Here is a 16421-nt window from a genome sequence, read left to right as displayed (position 1 = left end):
CGAGCCCTATTGGGCTCCATCTCTCGGCCTGCTCTAATTTTTTGGGCTCCATCTTTTGGCCTGTATTTTTTGGCTCACCTGCAGTGACCCAAAAACCCTTTAGGTTCCCTGTTTTGGCCTAATGATTGTTTTCCCCTAGACTGTGAGAGAAAAAAAAAACGAAATTTTTTTTGGGCCCCCTGAACATTTTTTTAAGGGTTAGCTTTTAAGTGGCCTGTGTTTTTTTTTAGGGCGTGCCTTATGCCCCCCCCCCTCGGGGGTTTTCTCCTCTTCCCATGGGCCTGCAGCCCCACCTAGCCCAATTTTTGGGCCTAGGAAGCGCGGACCAATTTATTTTTAAGCTACCCGTGGGCTTAGTTTTCCTCTTGTAAACCTAAAAGTTCTTTTTTTTTTTTTTTTTTTTTTTTTTTTGCATATTCTTGTTGCATATTTTTGTATATATATTTGTGTTTGCCTGCAAGAATATATGAACCTGAAATTCATAATTATTTTGAAACCTGAAGTTTTCATTTAAAAACATCACCCATGAAAACCCCAAGTTTTTCATGCAAAATAAAACCAATACATGTCTATTATAACCTGTATGTTCTATTCCTATGTGAATTGGTTGATTTTTCTCCATTACATTAACCACATCTTGTCCATCTATTTTGTAATAGGAACATGTCGAATTTGAACAAACTCGACTTCACCACTTTGGAGGTCTCTGGAAGGAACTACCTCAAGTGGGTCCAAGATGTGGAGCTCCACTTCACTGCCAAGAACTTACGACCTGCTATTAAAGAAGAGACGGACAACCCTGTTGGCAAAGCTAAAAAAGCCACTTCTATGATCTTCATCCGAAGACATATCCATGATGCGTTGCAAACTGAATATCTTGTTAAGGAGGATCCACGTGCACTATGGGTCGCTTTGGTTGATCGTTTTGATCACCAAAATGACATATTCTTGCCTGAAGCAAGACATAACTGGAAGCACTTGCGCTTCCAAGACCTTAAGTCAGTGAATGAATATAACTCTGAAGTTTGTCGAATCCGATCACTTCTCAAGTTTTGCAATGAAACTTTGACTGAAGAGGATCTTTTGGAGAAGACCTATTCGACCTTTTTTACCTCTAGTATTGTCATGTAGCAACAATATAGAGCTCAAAAGTTCACTAAGTTGTCTAATTTGATCTCCACTTTACTTCTCGCTGAAAAGCAGAGCCAGCTGTTGATGAAGAATCATCAAGCTCAACCTGCTGGGGCGACTGATGTGCCTGAAGCACACTATAGCACTAACCAACGCCAAACATGCCAAAAGAGGCATGGAAGAGGTGGCCAGAAGTCATTTCACCAAGGTTAACAAAGTCAAGGCCCATCTAAAGGAGGAAACAAAGCCCTGAAGCTCCCAAACCTCGCTCCCAAGGCCACGAACTTCAAGAATAAGGGCAAAGCACCTAAAACCATGGACGTGGATATGTGCTATCGATGTGGTTCAAAGGACCATCGGTCCATTGTTTACCGAGCTCCCAAGAAGGTTGTGGATGAATATCATTATTGTCATAAGAAGTTTGAATCAAACTTCGTGCCAGTGGATGAACTAGAGACTAAAAAGATGGAGGTTTCTTACTTTCAAGAAGATACCACCCCTATGGAAGATTAGAATCTTAGACATAGACTTTTTTTTTCTTAGTTGAAATAAGACAATGGGGCCGAATTCCACCTAGTGGCCGAACCCCTCCTTTGTTTTTGGTTGTTTTTTGAACAATTTTCCTTTATATTTGGATTATTTGTTGGTGATATTTTTTTTGGATATTAAGTTTTAATTAATTACCATCCTTGAATAAATGAAATTATTTTGAATTGATATTTGTTTTTATGAACTTTTGTGCATATGACCGATTCAAATTAATTTTTCATTCTAGGTATGACTAGTGAAAAAGTTAGTTGTCTAGCAAATCGTGCAACCACGCATACAGTTTTGCATGAACGCATCTATTTTACTAACTTCATACCTAAGAATGCACCTCTGAGAACCCTCTCAGGCTCATCCAACCTAATAGAACGATACGGTAAGGCACGTATAATGTTGTCCAATGGTACAATCTTGACCATTGATGAGGCACTCTATTCTCCATGTTCCGAAAGAACGTTGTTGAGTTTCAAAGACATTAGAGATAACAATTACCACGCTGAAACCCACATAGAAAGCGGAGTTGAATTTCTATGCATAACTTCCTAAGAATATGCCCAGAAGCGTATTCTAAAGAAGATGGAGCGTATCCCGAGTGGTTTATATACTACGACCATACGCCCCATAGAATGCCACTATGTGGCCAGCCCTACTACTGGGACCACGCACAAAATTACACTTTAGCATGATTGTTTAGGACATCCTGGATGAATAGTGATTCAAATCATCACACGGGCATCCACTAACCAGCAACTTAGGTTTGATCCAAGGAATCGTATGTCAAACATGTTCAATGGGAAAGCTTATTACTAAGCCTTCTTATGACAAGATTCGTTCGAATCCTCCTATTGTTTTAGAATGGATTTAGGGGGACATTTGTGGACCGATTCGCCCTCCCTGCGAACCATTTTTGGTTGACTTTTCCACATGTTGGTCACACATGTGCTTGTTGTCAACAAGGAACGCTGCATTCTCAAAACTGTTGGCTCAGGTTATCAAGCTCAGGGCTCACCACCCTGATTATTTGATCAAATGTATTCAATTGGATAATGCTGGAGAATTTATATCTAAAACTTTTGATGACTATTGCATGTCGGCTGAGGTTGAAGTTGCACATCTTGTAGCCTATGTTCACACTCAGAACGGCCTGGCATAGGCTTTCATTAAGCGCTTACAAATGATTGCTCAATTGTTGGTCATACGTACCAAGCTCCAGATCGCTGCTTAGGGCCATGCAATATTGCACGTAACCATTTAGTGCCCTTTAGTTGGTTACCGGATATGAACCCAATATATCGCATATGCGTGTTTTTAGTTGTACGATATATCTACCGATCTCACCGCCCCTACGTACAAAAATGGGGCCTTAGCGAAGGATGAGAATCTATGTCGGATATGATTCTCCTTCGATTATTCATTACTTAGAACCTTTGACAGGCGATCTGTTTACTGCTCATTTCGCGGATTGTCACTTCTATGAGATAGTCTTCCCGCCGTTAAGGGGAGATAAGAGCGTCAACGTTCCTGAAGAACAACGCGAATTATCGTGGAAGACTCCCATTTTGTCTCATTTAGATCCCCACACCACTCAATCTTAAACTAAAGTGCAACGCATATTAAATCTCCAGAGCATAGCTCAGAGCATGCCAGATGCTTTCGCCGATCTAGCGCACTTGACAAGATCACATATTCCAGCTACGAATACGCCTGCAAAGATGGATGTACCAAATGTACGACGGACTTCCCTTCTAGAGGCCCGGGATGCCAATTCTGGTGATCCACATACATTAGCGGCTAGCCAATCATCTGCCCCTACACAAAAGCATGGCAGTCCTCTTAGTTCAAAGGATTGACACCCCCGAAAGAGGAAATTCACAGCACAAGGTCCTGAAGAGCCTACCATGAATCTGACTATCGCTTACTCATTCTATCCAACTTATGAGGAAATTCTAGATTATGGAAGCGTCCTTAAATAGACGAATCATTCTCCCGAGAATCATGAGATTTCGGTCTATTATGCTAGCTTAGATGATGTGTGGCGTAAAAATGAGATGATTGTCGATGATGCATTAGCATATGCAGTAGTTACTGAGATCATATTGAGTGATGACATTGAATCGTGTTCCATAGATGAATGTCGATGTACAACTAATTGGTCAAACTGGAAAAAAGCAATCCAAGTCGAACTCGATTCGCTTGCGAAACGTAAGGTGTTTGGACCTCTAGCTTCTACTCCTCAACATGTGAATCTCGTTGGCTACAAGTGGGTTTTCGTTCGGAAGCGTAATGAGAAGAACGAAATTATGCGTTTCAAAGCTCGTCTTGTTGCACAAGGCTTCTCACAACACCCCGGGATTGACTATGACGAAACTTACTCACCCGTTATGGATGTGATTACTTTTTGCTACCTTATCGTTGACTTTCCCATGACTATTTTCTTTTTTACTGACCGTGTCTCAATGGTCATGAACTCCGAAGGTTTTAGCACTAGGTCTCACTAGGCGTGCCAAAATGTTGACCCTAAAAATTACAAAGCCTATATGGTGCGTAAGCCGAGTAACTAATGAGCTAACTACATCCTTCGATTAATGCGGGGCGTGCCAACTCGTCGGCCGAGCTTGCCAAGGAGTACAATTTATTGATGATGCGTTGAGCGCGTTGTTGACTTCTTGATCTTGTGATTGCAGCCGACGAATGAACAAGTCTTGGCCTTTGGGTTCTCGAGCCTGAAGACAAGGCTGCTAGTTCTGCAAAGTTCACGAATTGTCGGCGCCGGATTCGGTCACAGTGATTATATTCGTAAGAGTATAAGTACGTCGAATCGACACCAGACTATATGGACACAAGTACTCAAAGGAGATGTATGTCTTGATGGTAAATGTGGTTCGACCATCAGAAAGCCGAACTCTGAAACTCACTTGTGAGTATCCAATCATAAAACCACTCAGCGTTCAATGTGCAAAATGTCGTAACTCGTAACACCTTACTTCGTCGAGAAGGCTAATAAGATGACCTATGCCAATAAGGATTCGAAAACCTTTCTTAACCGAGACTTGGATAGGTAATCAGTCGGCCTCGGCGCAGTGCTGTTTATCCAAACTGAAAGTGCTCCTTGATCGGCTGATTCTACGACAACAGTGTTGTTTATCCAAACTGAAAATGTTTGTCGATTGCCTTCACAGTGCTGTTTATCCAAACTGAAGATGTGTCAGCGGAAAAAAAAAATAAAAATCTCAAGATGTTTGAGAGGTTTGCGCAAGGCAGTTGTGTGTTGAATTGGAGGTTGCCTGAATGATGCGCTCTGCTCTCTATTTATAGCAACAAATCTTCCTTGAGATCAAGTTAAACCCACATTCGGATTAGGACTTCTTATTTTGTTCCAACTTTATCTCGACCAATCCTACTCCTATTAGGACTTTGAGCTCACCCCCCTTTTCAGGCCGTATTAATTGCCGGTCGAGAATCCATATTGCACTAGGCCCCCTTATCGTATTGGGACTTCTTCGATCCATCTACTCATCCAAACTACTCCTTCTTACAATAGGACTCAACCACACCAGACAACCCATAGTATATTTGGAAAAGCTTTGGGCCGAACCTACACTTGGCCCAAAAATATTATTTTGGGCCCAAACAAATTCATATGTTGATTTGTATATTCTACGTCATTCATGATTCGTACTTTGTGGTATTGATAGGTTTTTCTCCACTCATAAGTTGAGGCCTGAAGTCACCATAAACATTCAAAGTTCGTAATATAACAAGTTGGGCGCATCCCCCATATAAATTGATACAACAAATCCTTCATTCAAACATCCCAGAAACGAGAGAGAGAGAGAGAGAGAATGGATGCATTACCAACACCAGCCGACTTCAAACTCGACGGCATTTTGCTGGAATTTGTCGTCGGGGCTGGGGTTCATATGCGCAGAAGTTGCAAAGGTTGAAACCCTTGAGTTTCAACGCAAAATTAGCATCACAAAGTGCAACATAGTGAGATTAAAACCCAGAAATTCAAAAGTAAGTAGAGACCTCACCTGGGTTTGAGTTTAAGACCTTCAAGCTCTCGGGCATTAATGGTGTCGAGGTCCACACTACACCGATCCCACATGTAAGACCACCATTGTGATCTTTGCATCCCACAGACCTCGAATATAAGTTTGGGGTTGATTTGTGAAGGTAAGTGGGAGAGTGAGAGCTTTCTTCTCTTGGTGCTAGAGAGATTGAGTTCAAGAGAGGAGAGAAGAATGTAGTACCGTTAAGCTTCATAAACAGTGCATTAAGTTTCATAAATAGTGTCGTAAGTTTCATAAACAATGTAGAAGTTTCATAAACAGTATGAGGACACGTGGGTCCGCCTGTCAGATTTTTTTTTAAATTTTTTTTGAATATTAAAATTATGTCATTTTCATTAAAATTTAAGTTCTTTTGTCCTTTTTATTAAAATTTAAGGGTTTTTCATTAAAATTTAAGTCTTTTTTATTAAATAAAGTTATTGCATGGTTTTTTATTAAAATAAACTTAGTCCAAGCCCTTTTCATGAAAGGTCTCTATATATGCCTTTCTCCACAGTCACCATAAGCTTGACCCGCACTTCATGCGTAAGTGGATTTTTTAGTCCACCACAGTATGTGAGGAAATCTTGGGTATCACCGGAGATTGTCCCTAAGTGTCTCACTAGTGACTTTATTTATCAGTATACGAAGAGTAACCTAATCACGTGATGAGTAAGACCTTCACATAAAAATGTAAAGAGTAAAATCTTTCGCAGCTGGGACATTGGGATAATTTGGTGACCTCGTTTAGTTTATCATTAAAGCTTCACAAGGCAAACGAGGTAGGTGTGTGTTAGGTTCAAACTTCCCTTGTATTCTAACAATTAGAAAAAACTAAGCCATCACTAACTACAATCCCATTAATTCAAACCCACATTTTTTATGGTCAAAACTCAAATCATAAGCAGCCCCATTAACCCTAGACTAATTTTCCACCCCACCTTGGTCACTCCACCTATTCCCAATTGGTCCTCGGTCCTATTTGTCATCGTTCTGCACACCTTGGTCCCTCCACCTATTCCCAATTGGTCCTCGGTCCTATTTGTCATCGTTCTGCACACCTTGGTCCCTCCACGTATTCCCAATTGGTTCTCGGTCCTATTTGTCATCCTATTCCCAATTGGTCGGTCCTCGGTCCTATTTGTCATCCTATTCCCAGTTGGTCCTCGGTCCTATTTGTCATCTTTCTGCACACCTTGGTCCCTCCACCTATTCCCAATGGTCCTTGGTCCTATTTGTCAGCTTTCTGCACATAAACATGTGAGTGAAAAAAAGGATGGCTTAAGTCACCCTTGTGAGCACTGAAGGAAGGTGCTGCAATCTGTTCTGCCATGCATGCATCAAGGACAAAATCTCACCCCCACCCCCCCTTCTCTCTCCTTCCCCAGTACCATACTGATTTGTCCATCTTTTCTGCTGATGCATGAGGCAAGCGGAGGGTCCAGCTTCCAAGGCACATTTTGGAGCTGGAAAGCCCTAAAGCACGGAAAAATCTTGCGTGTAACCGTTTCATTATCTTCTATTGACCTCTCCTCAAATTGGCGGTCACATGACGAGAGAGAAGAAAGAGGTAATGAAACGGTTACAGCTAATAAAAACAAGAGGTAATGCAACAGTAACTCCAATGATGAGCGAGATAGAGAGAAGCAGTGAAACGGTTACACCCGACTACACAAAAACTACGTGCCAATGGCACCGACACATGTCGGTATTCCGCAATTTAAGCATCATGACAGAGAGAAACAAATGGCAGACATGCAGAGCATAGTGACAACACCCTTCACATGGCCAATGCATGTGTTCAGTTAAAGCAAAAACCCGGACGGTACGACCAATTCCATGCCACTTACAGTAAACTAATGTCGGATGCGCCATCTCAATCTGTGAAAAACACGAAACGAAAATGGCACGGCTTTTTGGTAATTCCGTCATCCTCCAAGGTCAGATTGTCATACAGATATCTCTCTCTCTACAAACACCAAGTCAAAAGTACATAGAACTGAAATCCAAACAATGCAAAATCTGATGGCCTCTTGTAAAAAGGAAGACCGAAATAAATTTAAACAAGTACAGAATTATGAGGTTACAGTATCATCATAACTCACACAATTTCATCGTTACAAACATGAAAGTTCAGAAACCACAAGGTCTTTGGAGGTGAAAGTAATCCTAATACCTATACGATCTCCATACGCCTTTAGCTACGGCAAATACTCCCCCGTACAAGCCTTATCCATGTCAACCGCTTGCACAGATGCACTCCAACCCGAAACACATCCTGCAAGCACAAGAAGTTAAGAACCCGGCAACTTTCTCTTTATAAAATTTGAGTCAACGACAACATGAAATGAAACAATGAACAACGTCGAACTTGACAGAGGATTGAAAAACTCACTAACATGTAGCTTTATTTACATAAACTGGAAAGCTGGGGTAAGGTTCGTCGCTCAGAAAGTTCCTCCAACAATTGCCGGCAGATCGTCAAAGGTCCATAGGTCCACTGGATTACCACCATCCTGAGTTGCGTCTCCGTTAAGGAAGGCGTCCACTGAAGCATCCCAGCTCCCATCAAGATATGGGGTCTGAAAGTACTTCATCTCAAAAGCTAAGAGCTCATCAGACAGTGTCTTTCCTGTACTATCCTGAGGAAGCACCAGATCCCGTGAGTTGGGCTTCAGCTTCTTCGTTTGGTTAGCATCCTCCAGAAACAGTGAGTCGTCAGTTTCTTCCATCACAGAAGAAAGAACTGATGAGATTTCTGGAGTCTTTGAGCCTTGTTCTCCCCAGCCGAACTCAGAACAATCAAACGAGTTGCTTCCCTGATCGGAACTCAAATAAAAGGGGGCAGGATCGGATGGAGTAGAGGATTTCAGTGCAACATCTCCATTGGCAGGGAAGGTAGACATATACCCAAAGTTATTCAACGTTGGCTTTTCATCCAGAAAACCCAGAGCACCGTAATAGTCCTCACTTGAGTCGTTCACAAAATTGAAATTCTGGTTCAGACTAGACTCAGTGCCATTCACGTTTGTCTTGGGTATCAGTTTCTGAGAATTTGCCTTCACAGAACGCTTTGCAGAAGCACGAGGGGTTTCTTCAGGGAAGTTAACCTTAGCTTTCTTACCACGAATTCTGCGTGCCTCGGCGTCATATGCCCTTGCAGCTTCTTCTGCAGTGTTGAAAGTTCCAAGCCAGACCCGAACCCCTTTCCTTGGGTCGCGGATCTCTGCAGCCCACTTTCCCCATGGGCGCTGGCGAATTCCCCTGTACTGGTTCTTCCTTTTTCTCTTTGCAGATTTCTCAGCTTGCCCATTGAACTCCACAGATTTCACAGCAGAACCTTCAAGATCAAAAGAGAGAAAAACATTAAACACGAGCAAAAAGATCCATCAAGAAAACGTCACAAATCTGTTCAGACGTAAATCGGATTAAAAAACAGATGATCAGTAGTCTGTTAAAACGGTGAGAAAAACTAAGGGGAAATTAACATAAATATAAAGCCGACTTATACCACAACAGTCTACAAGGAGCTCTAGATTTTCAAGTTTTATAGCATAATATTTTATCAAATAGCAGCAACTCCATCCAACCAAATTCCAAGTTGCATGGATGAAATCATGATGAATCTAGATGTGATCTCATAAATATCAGAAAGACACGGAGTGACAAACTTGATCTCCATATCACAAGCATGATCATCACAAGATATAGGAAGCAAATTAAACAACATATTAAGAAACAAGCAGATGTTAATACAAAAGTTACATTCAAGAATAAAAATATCATTATTCATAAAATAAACTTGCTTGGAAATTTCATTTGGCTCCGGATCTGAGCTTGCTACTTGATATTTATACAATTGGAAATAGACCATAAATTACAACCAGTCCATTACTAGCATACAGAAAACAATCAAGTGTCATGAAATTTCAACAGATAATTAATTAAGAACAATAAAAGACTAGATTGATGATTTTATAATTAATTAAGAATTTAACTGATGCAACTCGTACAGTATTACCAAGAAGATCTTTCTACCCACCTAAACAAATTCCTCAGATTCAAAACACAAGAACTAAAACAAGTTATTTCTAAAGTGATCATCCCAACAATCTACACAATATCACACACACACATATAATTAACAAGCAAGATTAAAACTTTATAATAAGAGCTCACCCAGAAGATCTATTCAATTAAAGGCCACAAATTTCCAAGTAAATTAAATAAAGCAACAATTAGAATTTACAAATTACCATTATAACATAAATCAACTCTTTAAATAAAATTAAAAAAACAATAAAATGTAAAATCTTTTGTAAAAGGGATGAAAGAGGAGATTTTTACCACGGGCAGAAGAGGGCTTTCCGGCAGAGAAAGCAGAGGGCTTGGAATCAACCATTTCATCGTCCTCGTCCACATCGGACTCGTCCTTGAATTCCTGGAAATCAGCCTCAAAGTCGTCGTCCAAGTCAACGACTACGGACCTCAGAGGCTTCGAGAACCGCTTTCCCGAACTGGGTTTTTTGAGATCGGGCCAGAGGTAGTCGGCGGTGAGCCGCCGGGACCGCGCCGCCGGCGCTATGAAATCAGAAATAATAGCACCTCCACACATTTTGCTCTTTCACGGCGCACTTGCAGCTGAAAAGGGTGTCGGAAAAATTAAAAATGTTGGGATTTTCAGGTGAAAAAGTTGAATCCGACTGACTGGTTTTTGTGTTTTGGAAGTAAAGCAAGCGATCAGATAGAGGGAGAGAAAAGCTTTCGTTATTTTTCTGCTGAACAAAATGAGGTTTATGGTTTTATATTTTTTCTTGAAGGGAAATGGCTGACGACGGATGGGGAGTTTACTATTTTGTCCTTGGTTAATGTAGAGATTTGCAGATGCCGCTGCTTTTGTTGCCCAGAATGCCCTTCAGTGGTGGTTGAATTTTACTGCTTGCTTTTGCCGACCAAGAAAAATAATAAGAAAACAAAAGAGGCAGATGAATTATTGAGAATCATGAGGGATCAATTGGAGGTTTGGTGAAATAAATTTCCTCCAAGGGACTATTTGCATGTCGTTGGCATTTGGCAATGAATGGAACAAATAAAAGTGTATAACCTTTTACATTCCAATTTTATACAAAATTTAATATTCTATTTCCACCCACATCCTCGTTTAAATTAAGAGTAGGGCTGAAAATTTTTCCCGAAATTCCAAACTAAACCAAAAAAATCCCGATTCCATACCAAAAAAATTTCAAACCAATAATATCGAAAATTTTGAGATCTATACCAAACCAATCCAGAACCTTTTAATACGGAAGTCGGGATTGCATATTTAATGATTCAGGAATGCCAAATCGAACAGAAAATATATATATATATATTATTTATTTTGGTTGCATGCATGTTGAATATTGAATTTAAGTAGTTTGATAGTAGACTACATTAGACATAGAAATATGAAATTAAATAGTTTGGAACTTTGGAACATCAATTTAACTTGGTATGAACGAATTAGTATTTCAATTGGTATGAAATTTCAAATTGGTATGAAGTAAAAAGCCTAAATTTCAAGAGATATGAAATTGGAAAACAAAATTTTAGGCGAAAAGCCTAAATTTTGGTCCATAGCCCAAAAATCTCAAATTTCAACCCAAAAGCCCAAAATCAAAAATCCAATCCCGATCCATCCCGAAATACCGAAAACATTTTAGGAATCCAAAAAATTGAAAATACCGAAATTTTGGTTCGGGATTGGTCTTCAAATTCCCGTCCCAAAAATTTTCGGTTTGGGATTTGGGATCCATACCGAACCACCCCTAATTAAGAGTGTATGTCACATCCCAACCCGAAGCGGATCACTTCCCAGGCCCGATTCCACTACCGTAGCACGATATTGTCCGCTTTGGGCTTACCATTCCCTCACGGTTTTGTTTTTGGGAACTCACGAGCAACTTCTCAGTGGGTCACCCATCATGGGATTGCTCTAGCCCCCTTCTCGCTTAACTTCGGAGTTCCTACGGAACCCGAAGCCAGTGAGCTCCCAAAAGGCCTCGTGCTAGGTAGGGATGGAAATATACATATAAGGATCACTCCCCTGAGCGATGTGGGATCTCACAGTGTAACTTTGTTACCTCTTGACCAAAAAAAAAGAAAAAAAAAAGCTTTGTTCATTTCTAAAATGGAGTGGCGCAACCACCTAGTACTACAATCTAGTGGTATTCATGTTCACTTATAAGTGAGATGTTTTAAGTTCGATTTTCGCCTCAGGCGAGTCGAGTTTGAACCACACCATTGCTAGCCGATTGTGAGGCTAAATGCATCCCTTCCCACTTAATGTACATAATATCGTTTGTTAAAAAAATATATATATTAAAGTGACGCTCACCTCCCATTGATTGTTGTTTGGTTAATTTGATTAATTGATTTAAATGACGTATTTAAAAATTTCAATTAATTTAACAACAATCAATGAGGGTGAACGAAAATGCACTCTAAAATTAAAATTAAAGGTTAACTTGAAGAACTTTTATTGGGTTTGAGAGTAATGAAATCTAAAGAGAGTTCACATATAAAGCACAAAACTTTATATGTGTCCCTAGTGTATTATGGTGGACAGAGAGAAATAAAAAAATTTGTGTATGCCACTATATCGTGTCGATCAAGTATAAAGACATATACAGGAGTCTACTTTTAATAGTGTGTGAAATATCTACAAAAGTATATATTTTTGTTAAAATATTCAAAAAATCAAGAATCGATATAGAAAAAGAGGGTGAAATTCCAACTTTGCATATGTCGGCAAGATATAGAAAAATCAATGAATATCGATGATATTTACTGATTCATTACAGAAATTTTGTTAAAATTCATTACAGATTTCGAACTTTTGATTTTTTTTGGGAGAAATTTTTCTCTAATTTCAACTAAATCTGAATGAATTGATATACCCACCCTATTCTAAATTTCCATAAGTTTCGTCGAAGACAACCGATATTGATATATGTTGATACAAATTTTCACTTTCTTCTTCTTGGACGAAATTGCACCTGCAAAACAATTAACACCTTAGGTCAAGGTCAAGAGCCTCACGCGCCCACAATGAATAAGGGGGCTTTGGCTAAGAACCACTGATGCCAAAGTTAGAATTCGAGTGAAAAGTGTTTAGAGAACTTTGAAGAATTTTGCAAGAGAGTTGGAATTAGATTTTTGGAGAAATGACGTGGTATTTATAGGGGTGTGGCCGGCCCCCTTTGGAGAGATGGGAACCGGCCACATATGGTGGTTTTGGGTGTAATTGTAAGAGATTATGTCAAAATAATATCTTACAATCAATTAGGAAATTAATTAGAAAATTAATTAATTAATTAATTAATTAGGAAATTAATCAATTAATTTAGGTAATTAATCATATTTTGAATGAATAATTGAAGGTTACCTTGTGGGCAGGATTTGATGAGGATGGATGAAATAGGTTTTGAATAAATACCCATTTTGATCACTTTTGACATTGATTGTGCCATGATTGTCCACTACTTGTGCGTAGAAGTTCCGATGTGCCTTGAGGGTAATATTGTCCTTTTTTCACCCAAAAAAAATGTGTCGCCTCCATAATTTTCTTGATTATTTTTTACTCCACAAATGCCCCCACACTTGCTAGGCTGCTCACAGGAAAGGGCAGTAGGTGTAGAGATCTCCAACTTTAATGCAAATTCTCACTTGGACTTAGAATTAGATTCTTCAAGGAAAGGGGAATAAATCGCCTCCAAAGCCTATTTAAGCCTACCTTAAGTAGGTGATTAAATCAATTTCAGAAGGCAATTATTTGTCCCTACAAGAAAAAGAGAAAACTAGAGGATATTGTTCCCCCTCCTCTAGCACTCTTCTTTGCTTGCCCGTGTAAAGAATCATCTTCCGTTGATTTATTTGTCTTCTCCGCACTGCACCAATGTAAGAAAAACTTAATTTTCCTTGTCTTCTTCTTGGGTGGTGCTGCCACTGGACAGCCATCGGGGTGGTGCAACATGTCTGCTAACAGGGGCCAGGAGTCGGCTTGGTATGGGCCAAGGAGGTGGCATGGCATGGGCCACAGTTTGGGCTACCTCGTCGGGGCTGCTTGCCAAAAATGAGGAAATTGCTTGAGTTTGATTTCTTAGCTGTTGTAGATAAAGCAGTCAAGGATGGAGCTGTCCATATCGTAGCTGCTGAAGATGAAGTGTCAGATGAGCAAATTGTTGAGTGCAAAGTTGTTACTTCTCCCTGACCATTCGCTACCTAGTTGGTCTTCAAGCATTTGATCTTTTGAGCTATGTGGCCTTCTCGCACTAGAAAGCTTACCTAGATGGGTGTTGGGGAATTAGTTTACCCTCTCGTACTAGAGAGATTACCCATATGGGTTTAAGGAATTGATTTACCCTATTGCACTAGAGAGCAATTAGTTTAACCTCTTGCATTGGAGAGCAAACCTATATAGGTGTCTGGGAATTGGTTTACCCTCTCGCACTAGAGAGTAATTAGTTTATCCTCTCGTACTAGAAAGTAGACCCACACAGGTGTCGGGGAATTAGTTTACCCTATCGCATTGGAGAGCAATTAGTTTATCCTCTTACACTGGAGAGCAGACCCATAAAGGTGTTAAGGAATTGGTTACCCTCTCGCACTGGAAAGCAATTAGCTTACCCTCTCATACTCGAGAATAGACCTAAATGGGTGTCGCGGAATTGGTTTACCCTTTCACACTAGAGAGCATAGAAGTCGTTGTCGTGAGTGCAGCCGAGGAAAGTTGGACTACTAGACAACTAAAATAATCCTCAGCCTACGAGGTTTTGTTTGGCAATCTGTTTAAGACTTCGAACTGCTTGTGGAAACGGTGTAAAGGTGTAAGCTTAGTGAGCTGCTCCCAGAATTATTACGCCATCATTAGATGTTTTGTGATGTGCCCTTTTGAGGCTTGGTTGGTGATCAGTTGAGAATCTGAATGGATTGCAAGCTTCTTCACTACTAAGTCTTTCGCTAGTAGGGGCTGCAAATAAAGCCTTGTCTTTTGCTTCGTCATTGGGTGCTTTAAAGTTTGAAGTCTTGTGGGCTTGGTCGGCCTAAGATAGAAGCCGCAAGGTGGCACAACTGGGAGCTGTGGTGCAAGATCGGTACGGATGAGAGTCATGGTGACAAATCAAGGGCGACTCGGGGTCGTGTAGCAGGTAGGAACGATTATGAGAGCATAGCTGAGGCTGGCTTGGGCTAAATTGTGCTCATCAAGAGGAATTGGACCACTAGGCCCGTGATGCTCGGCTATTGGTGATATGTTGCTTCAGTAATAAATCATCTAGAGTGTTGAGAACAACGTCTGCCCCCGGTTCTCAGTAGTTGGGCTGTTGTGTCCTTCTGGTACTCGTTTGCCTCCGGCGTGCCATTAAGCGGAGTTGCTGCATTTGTTGGAACATAAGTAATCTTTGTATTTGACAATTTATGTGGGACAGTCTTGTGCTCGATCTTGTCAATAAAATGGAACCTGCTTATGTTGGTCATGTCTCGTCGAAGTGCCTCATCAATGACCTCATTGCATTGGAAATCGTGCAATCGCTCGGTTAGGAGCCTCTTTACTTCTTCTTGAATTTGCCTTTGTTGGGGTAGCGGAGCTCCCGGCTGCCCCCCAGTGATAACCTACTAGTCAAGGCTGCTCTTCCATGTGTTCCGCTCATTTATGTCGCGACTGGGTGCATGTGGTACGTTCTTAGCAGGCGAGCGAATTACTCGTAAGCTGCCGATTGAACTTGAACCGAATTGTGTGACTACTTCTTTCCATCCATCGTGCTGCTTACTTCAATGTGAGGTAGATGATGCTCCTTACGGGCCTAGCTGCGAATGAACATTTCGCCTGGAAGGTTACTCATGTTGATTATCAGAGTATGGCCCCAACCATAAATGTATACTCGTACGTGGGCTTAACCGAGAGTGCACACTCATCAATGTGTTAAGACTGGAGTATACGCTATCTCGGGGGCCTAGTCGGGAGTGTACACTACCAAACGGCTTAGTTCGTGACTGGTCGAGTGGATGATTGCCAGGACGCTGCTATAGAGGTTCGTCGTCTACCCTTGTCCTACTTCGGGACACCTCGTCTGAAGCACGCTGCAAGAGTTGATTCACCAAGGTAGTCTGCTGCGCGAGGGCACTTATCAACCCTATGACTTGTCGAAACAAGTGTTGTTCACCATTTAGGGGTGAAAAAGCTTGAACGGTATACATTGTAGAAGTGTAATGGACTCCGAGTGCAAGATTTAAGTTGAGAAATGTCAAATCTGCAAAGAAATGGGGTGAAAATGCCCCCAGTTCAATCGTTGATCCAGAAATCTGAAGCCGGGACAGTTAAACTAGTTTGGGTTTCTTAGAAGGCCACAAGAGTGGGCTGCTTCGCTTGAGGCGCACGTAGGTGCTGGCTCGCACCGGGTTATGGTTCGGGCCGACTTGCCATTGGCTTAGGCCCGTGTAGGCTGGAGTGACGCTGCTTGGGCTCAACCTTGGAGCGCACTCGGCCCGCGAGGTCTAGGCTGCTCTAATTCCTGCAACTGCTTGGGCCTTAGCTGCCATTGCAGCACCGTGGGCTTGAATATGGGTTGGTTGCCTTGTGGCACGAGTTTGGGCCTGCTGCTGCGAGGTGACCTACTCATCGTGGGCAACAGGCTCGCGGCGAGTTGCTGTCAT

General features: G+C 41.2%; 2 protein-coding genes across 3 annotated transcripts; one reads left to right on the top strand and one right to left on the bottom strand.

Moving 5' to 3' along the window:
* The first annotated feature begins 663 nt into the window (after nt 1-663).
* LOC137709067 (uncharacterized) lies at nt 664-1131 on the top strand. Its single transcript, XM_068448208.1, has one exon. It carries the CDS (start codon nt 664-666, stop codon nt 1129-1131), a length of 468 nt encoding a protein of 155 aa, XP_068304309.1.
* Nucleotides 1132-7743: 6612 nt separating this feature from the next.
* LOC137708669 (ethylene-responsive transcription factor RAP2-12-like) lies at nt 7744-10519 on the bottom strand. Of its 2 annotated transcripts, none has more exons than XR_011064819.1 (3): nt 10077-10519; nt 8125-9069; nt 7744-8007 (listed from the first exon to the last, which is right to left on the bottom strand). XR_011064819.1 is itself a non-coding variant. In XM_068447792.1 (3 exons), the coding sequence occupies exons 1-2, from the start codon at nt 10342-10344 to the stop codon at nt 8177-8179; spliced, it is 1161 nt and encodes a 386-aa protein (XP_068303893.1). In that variant the 5' UTR covers nt 10345-10519; the 3' UTR covers nt 7744-8007; nt 8129-8176. The 2 variants fall into 2 exon arrangements, 1 of the variants encoding a protein (XP_068303893.1); XM_068447792.1 differs by having other exon boundaries at nt 8129-9069.
* Nucleotides 10520-16421: the final 5902 nt, after the last annotated feature.

This window comes from Pyrus communis, chromosome 11 (genome assembly GCF_963583255.1).
Source record: "Pyrus communis chromosome 11, drPyrComm1.1, whole genome shotgun sequence".
NCBI classification, from domain to species: Eukaryota; Viridiplantae; Streptophyta; class Magnoliopsida; order Rosales; family Rosaceae; genus Pyrus; species Pyrus communis.
The sequence above is the reverse complement of the archived record's forward strand: the minus strand, read 5'-3'. Positions and strand labels throughout refer to the sequence as shown.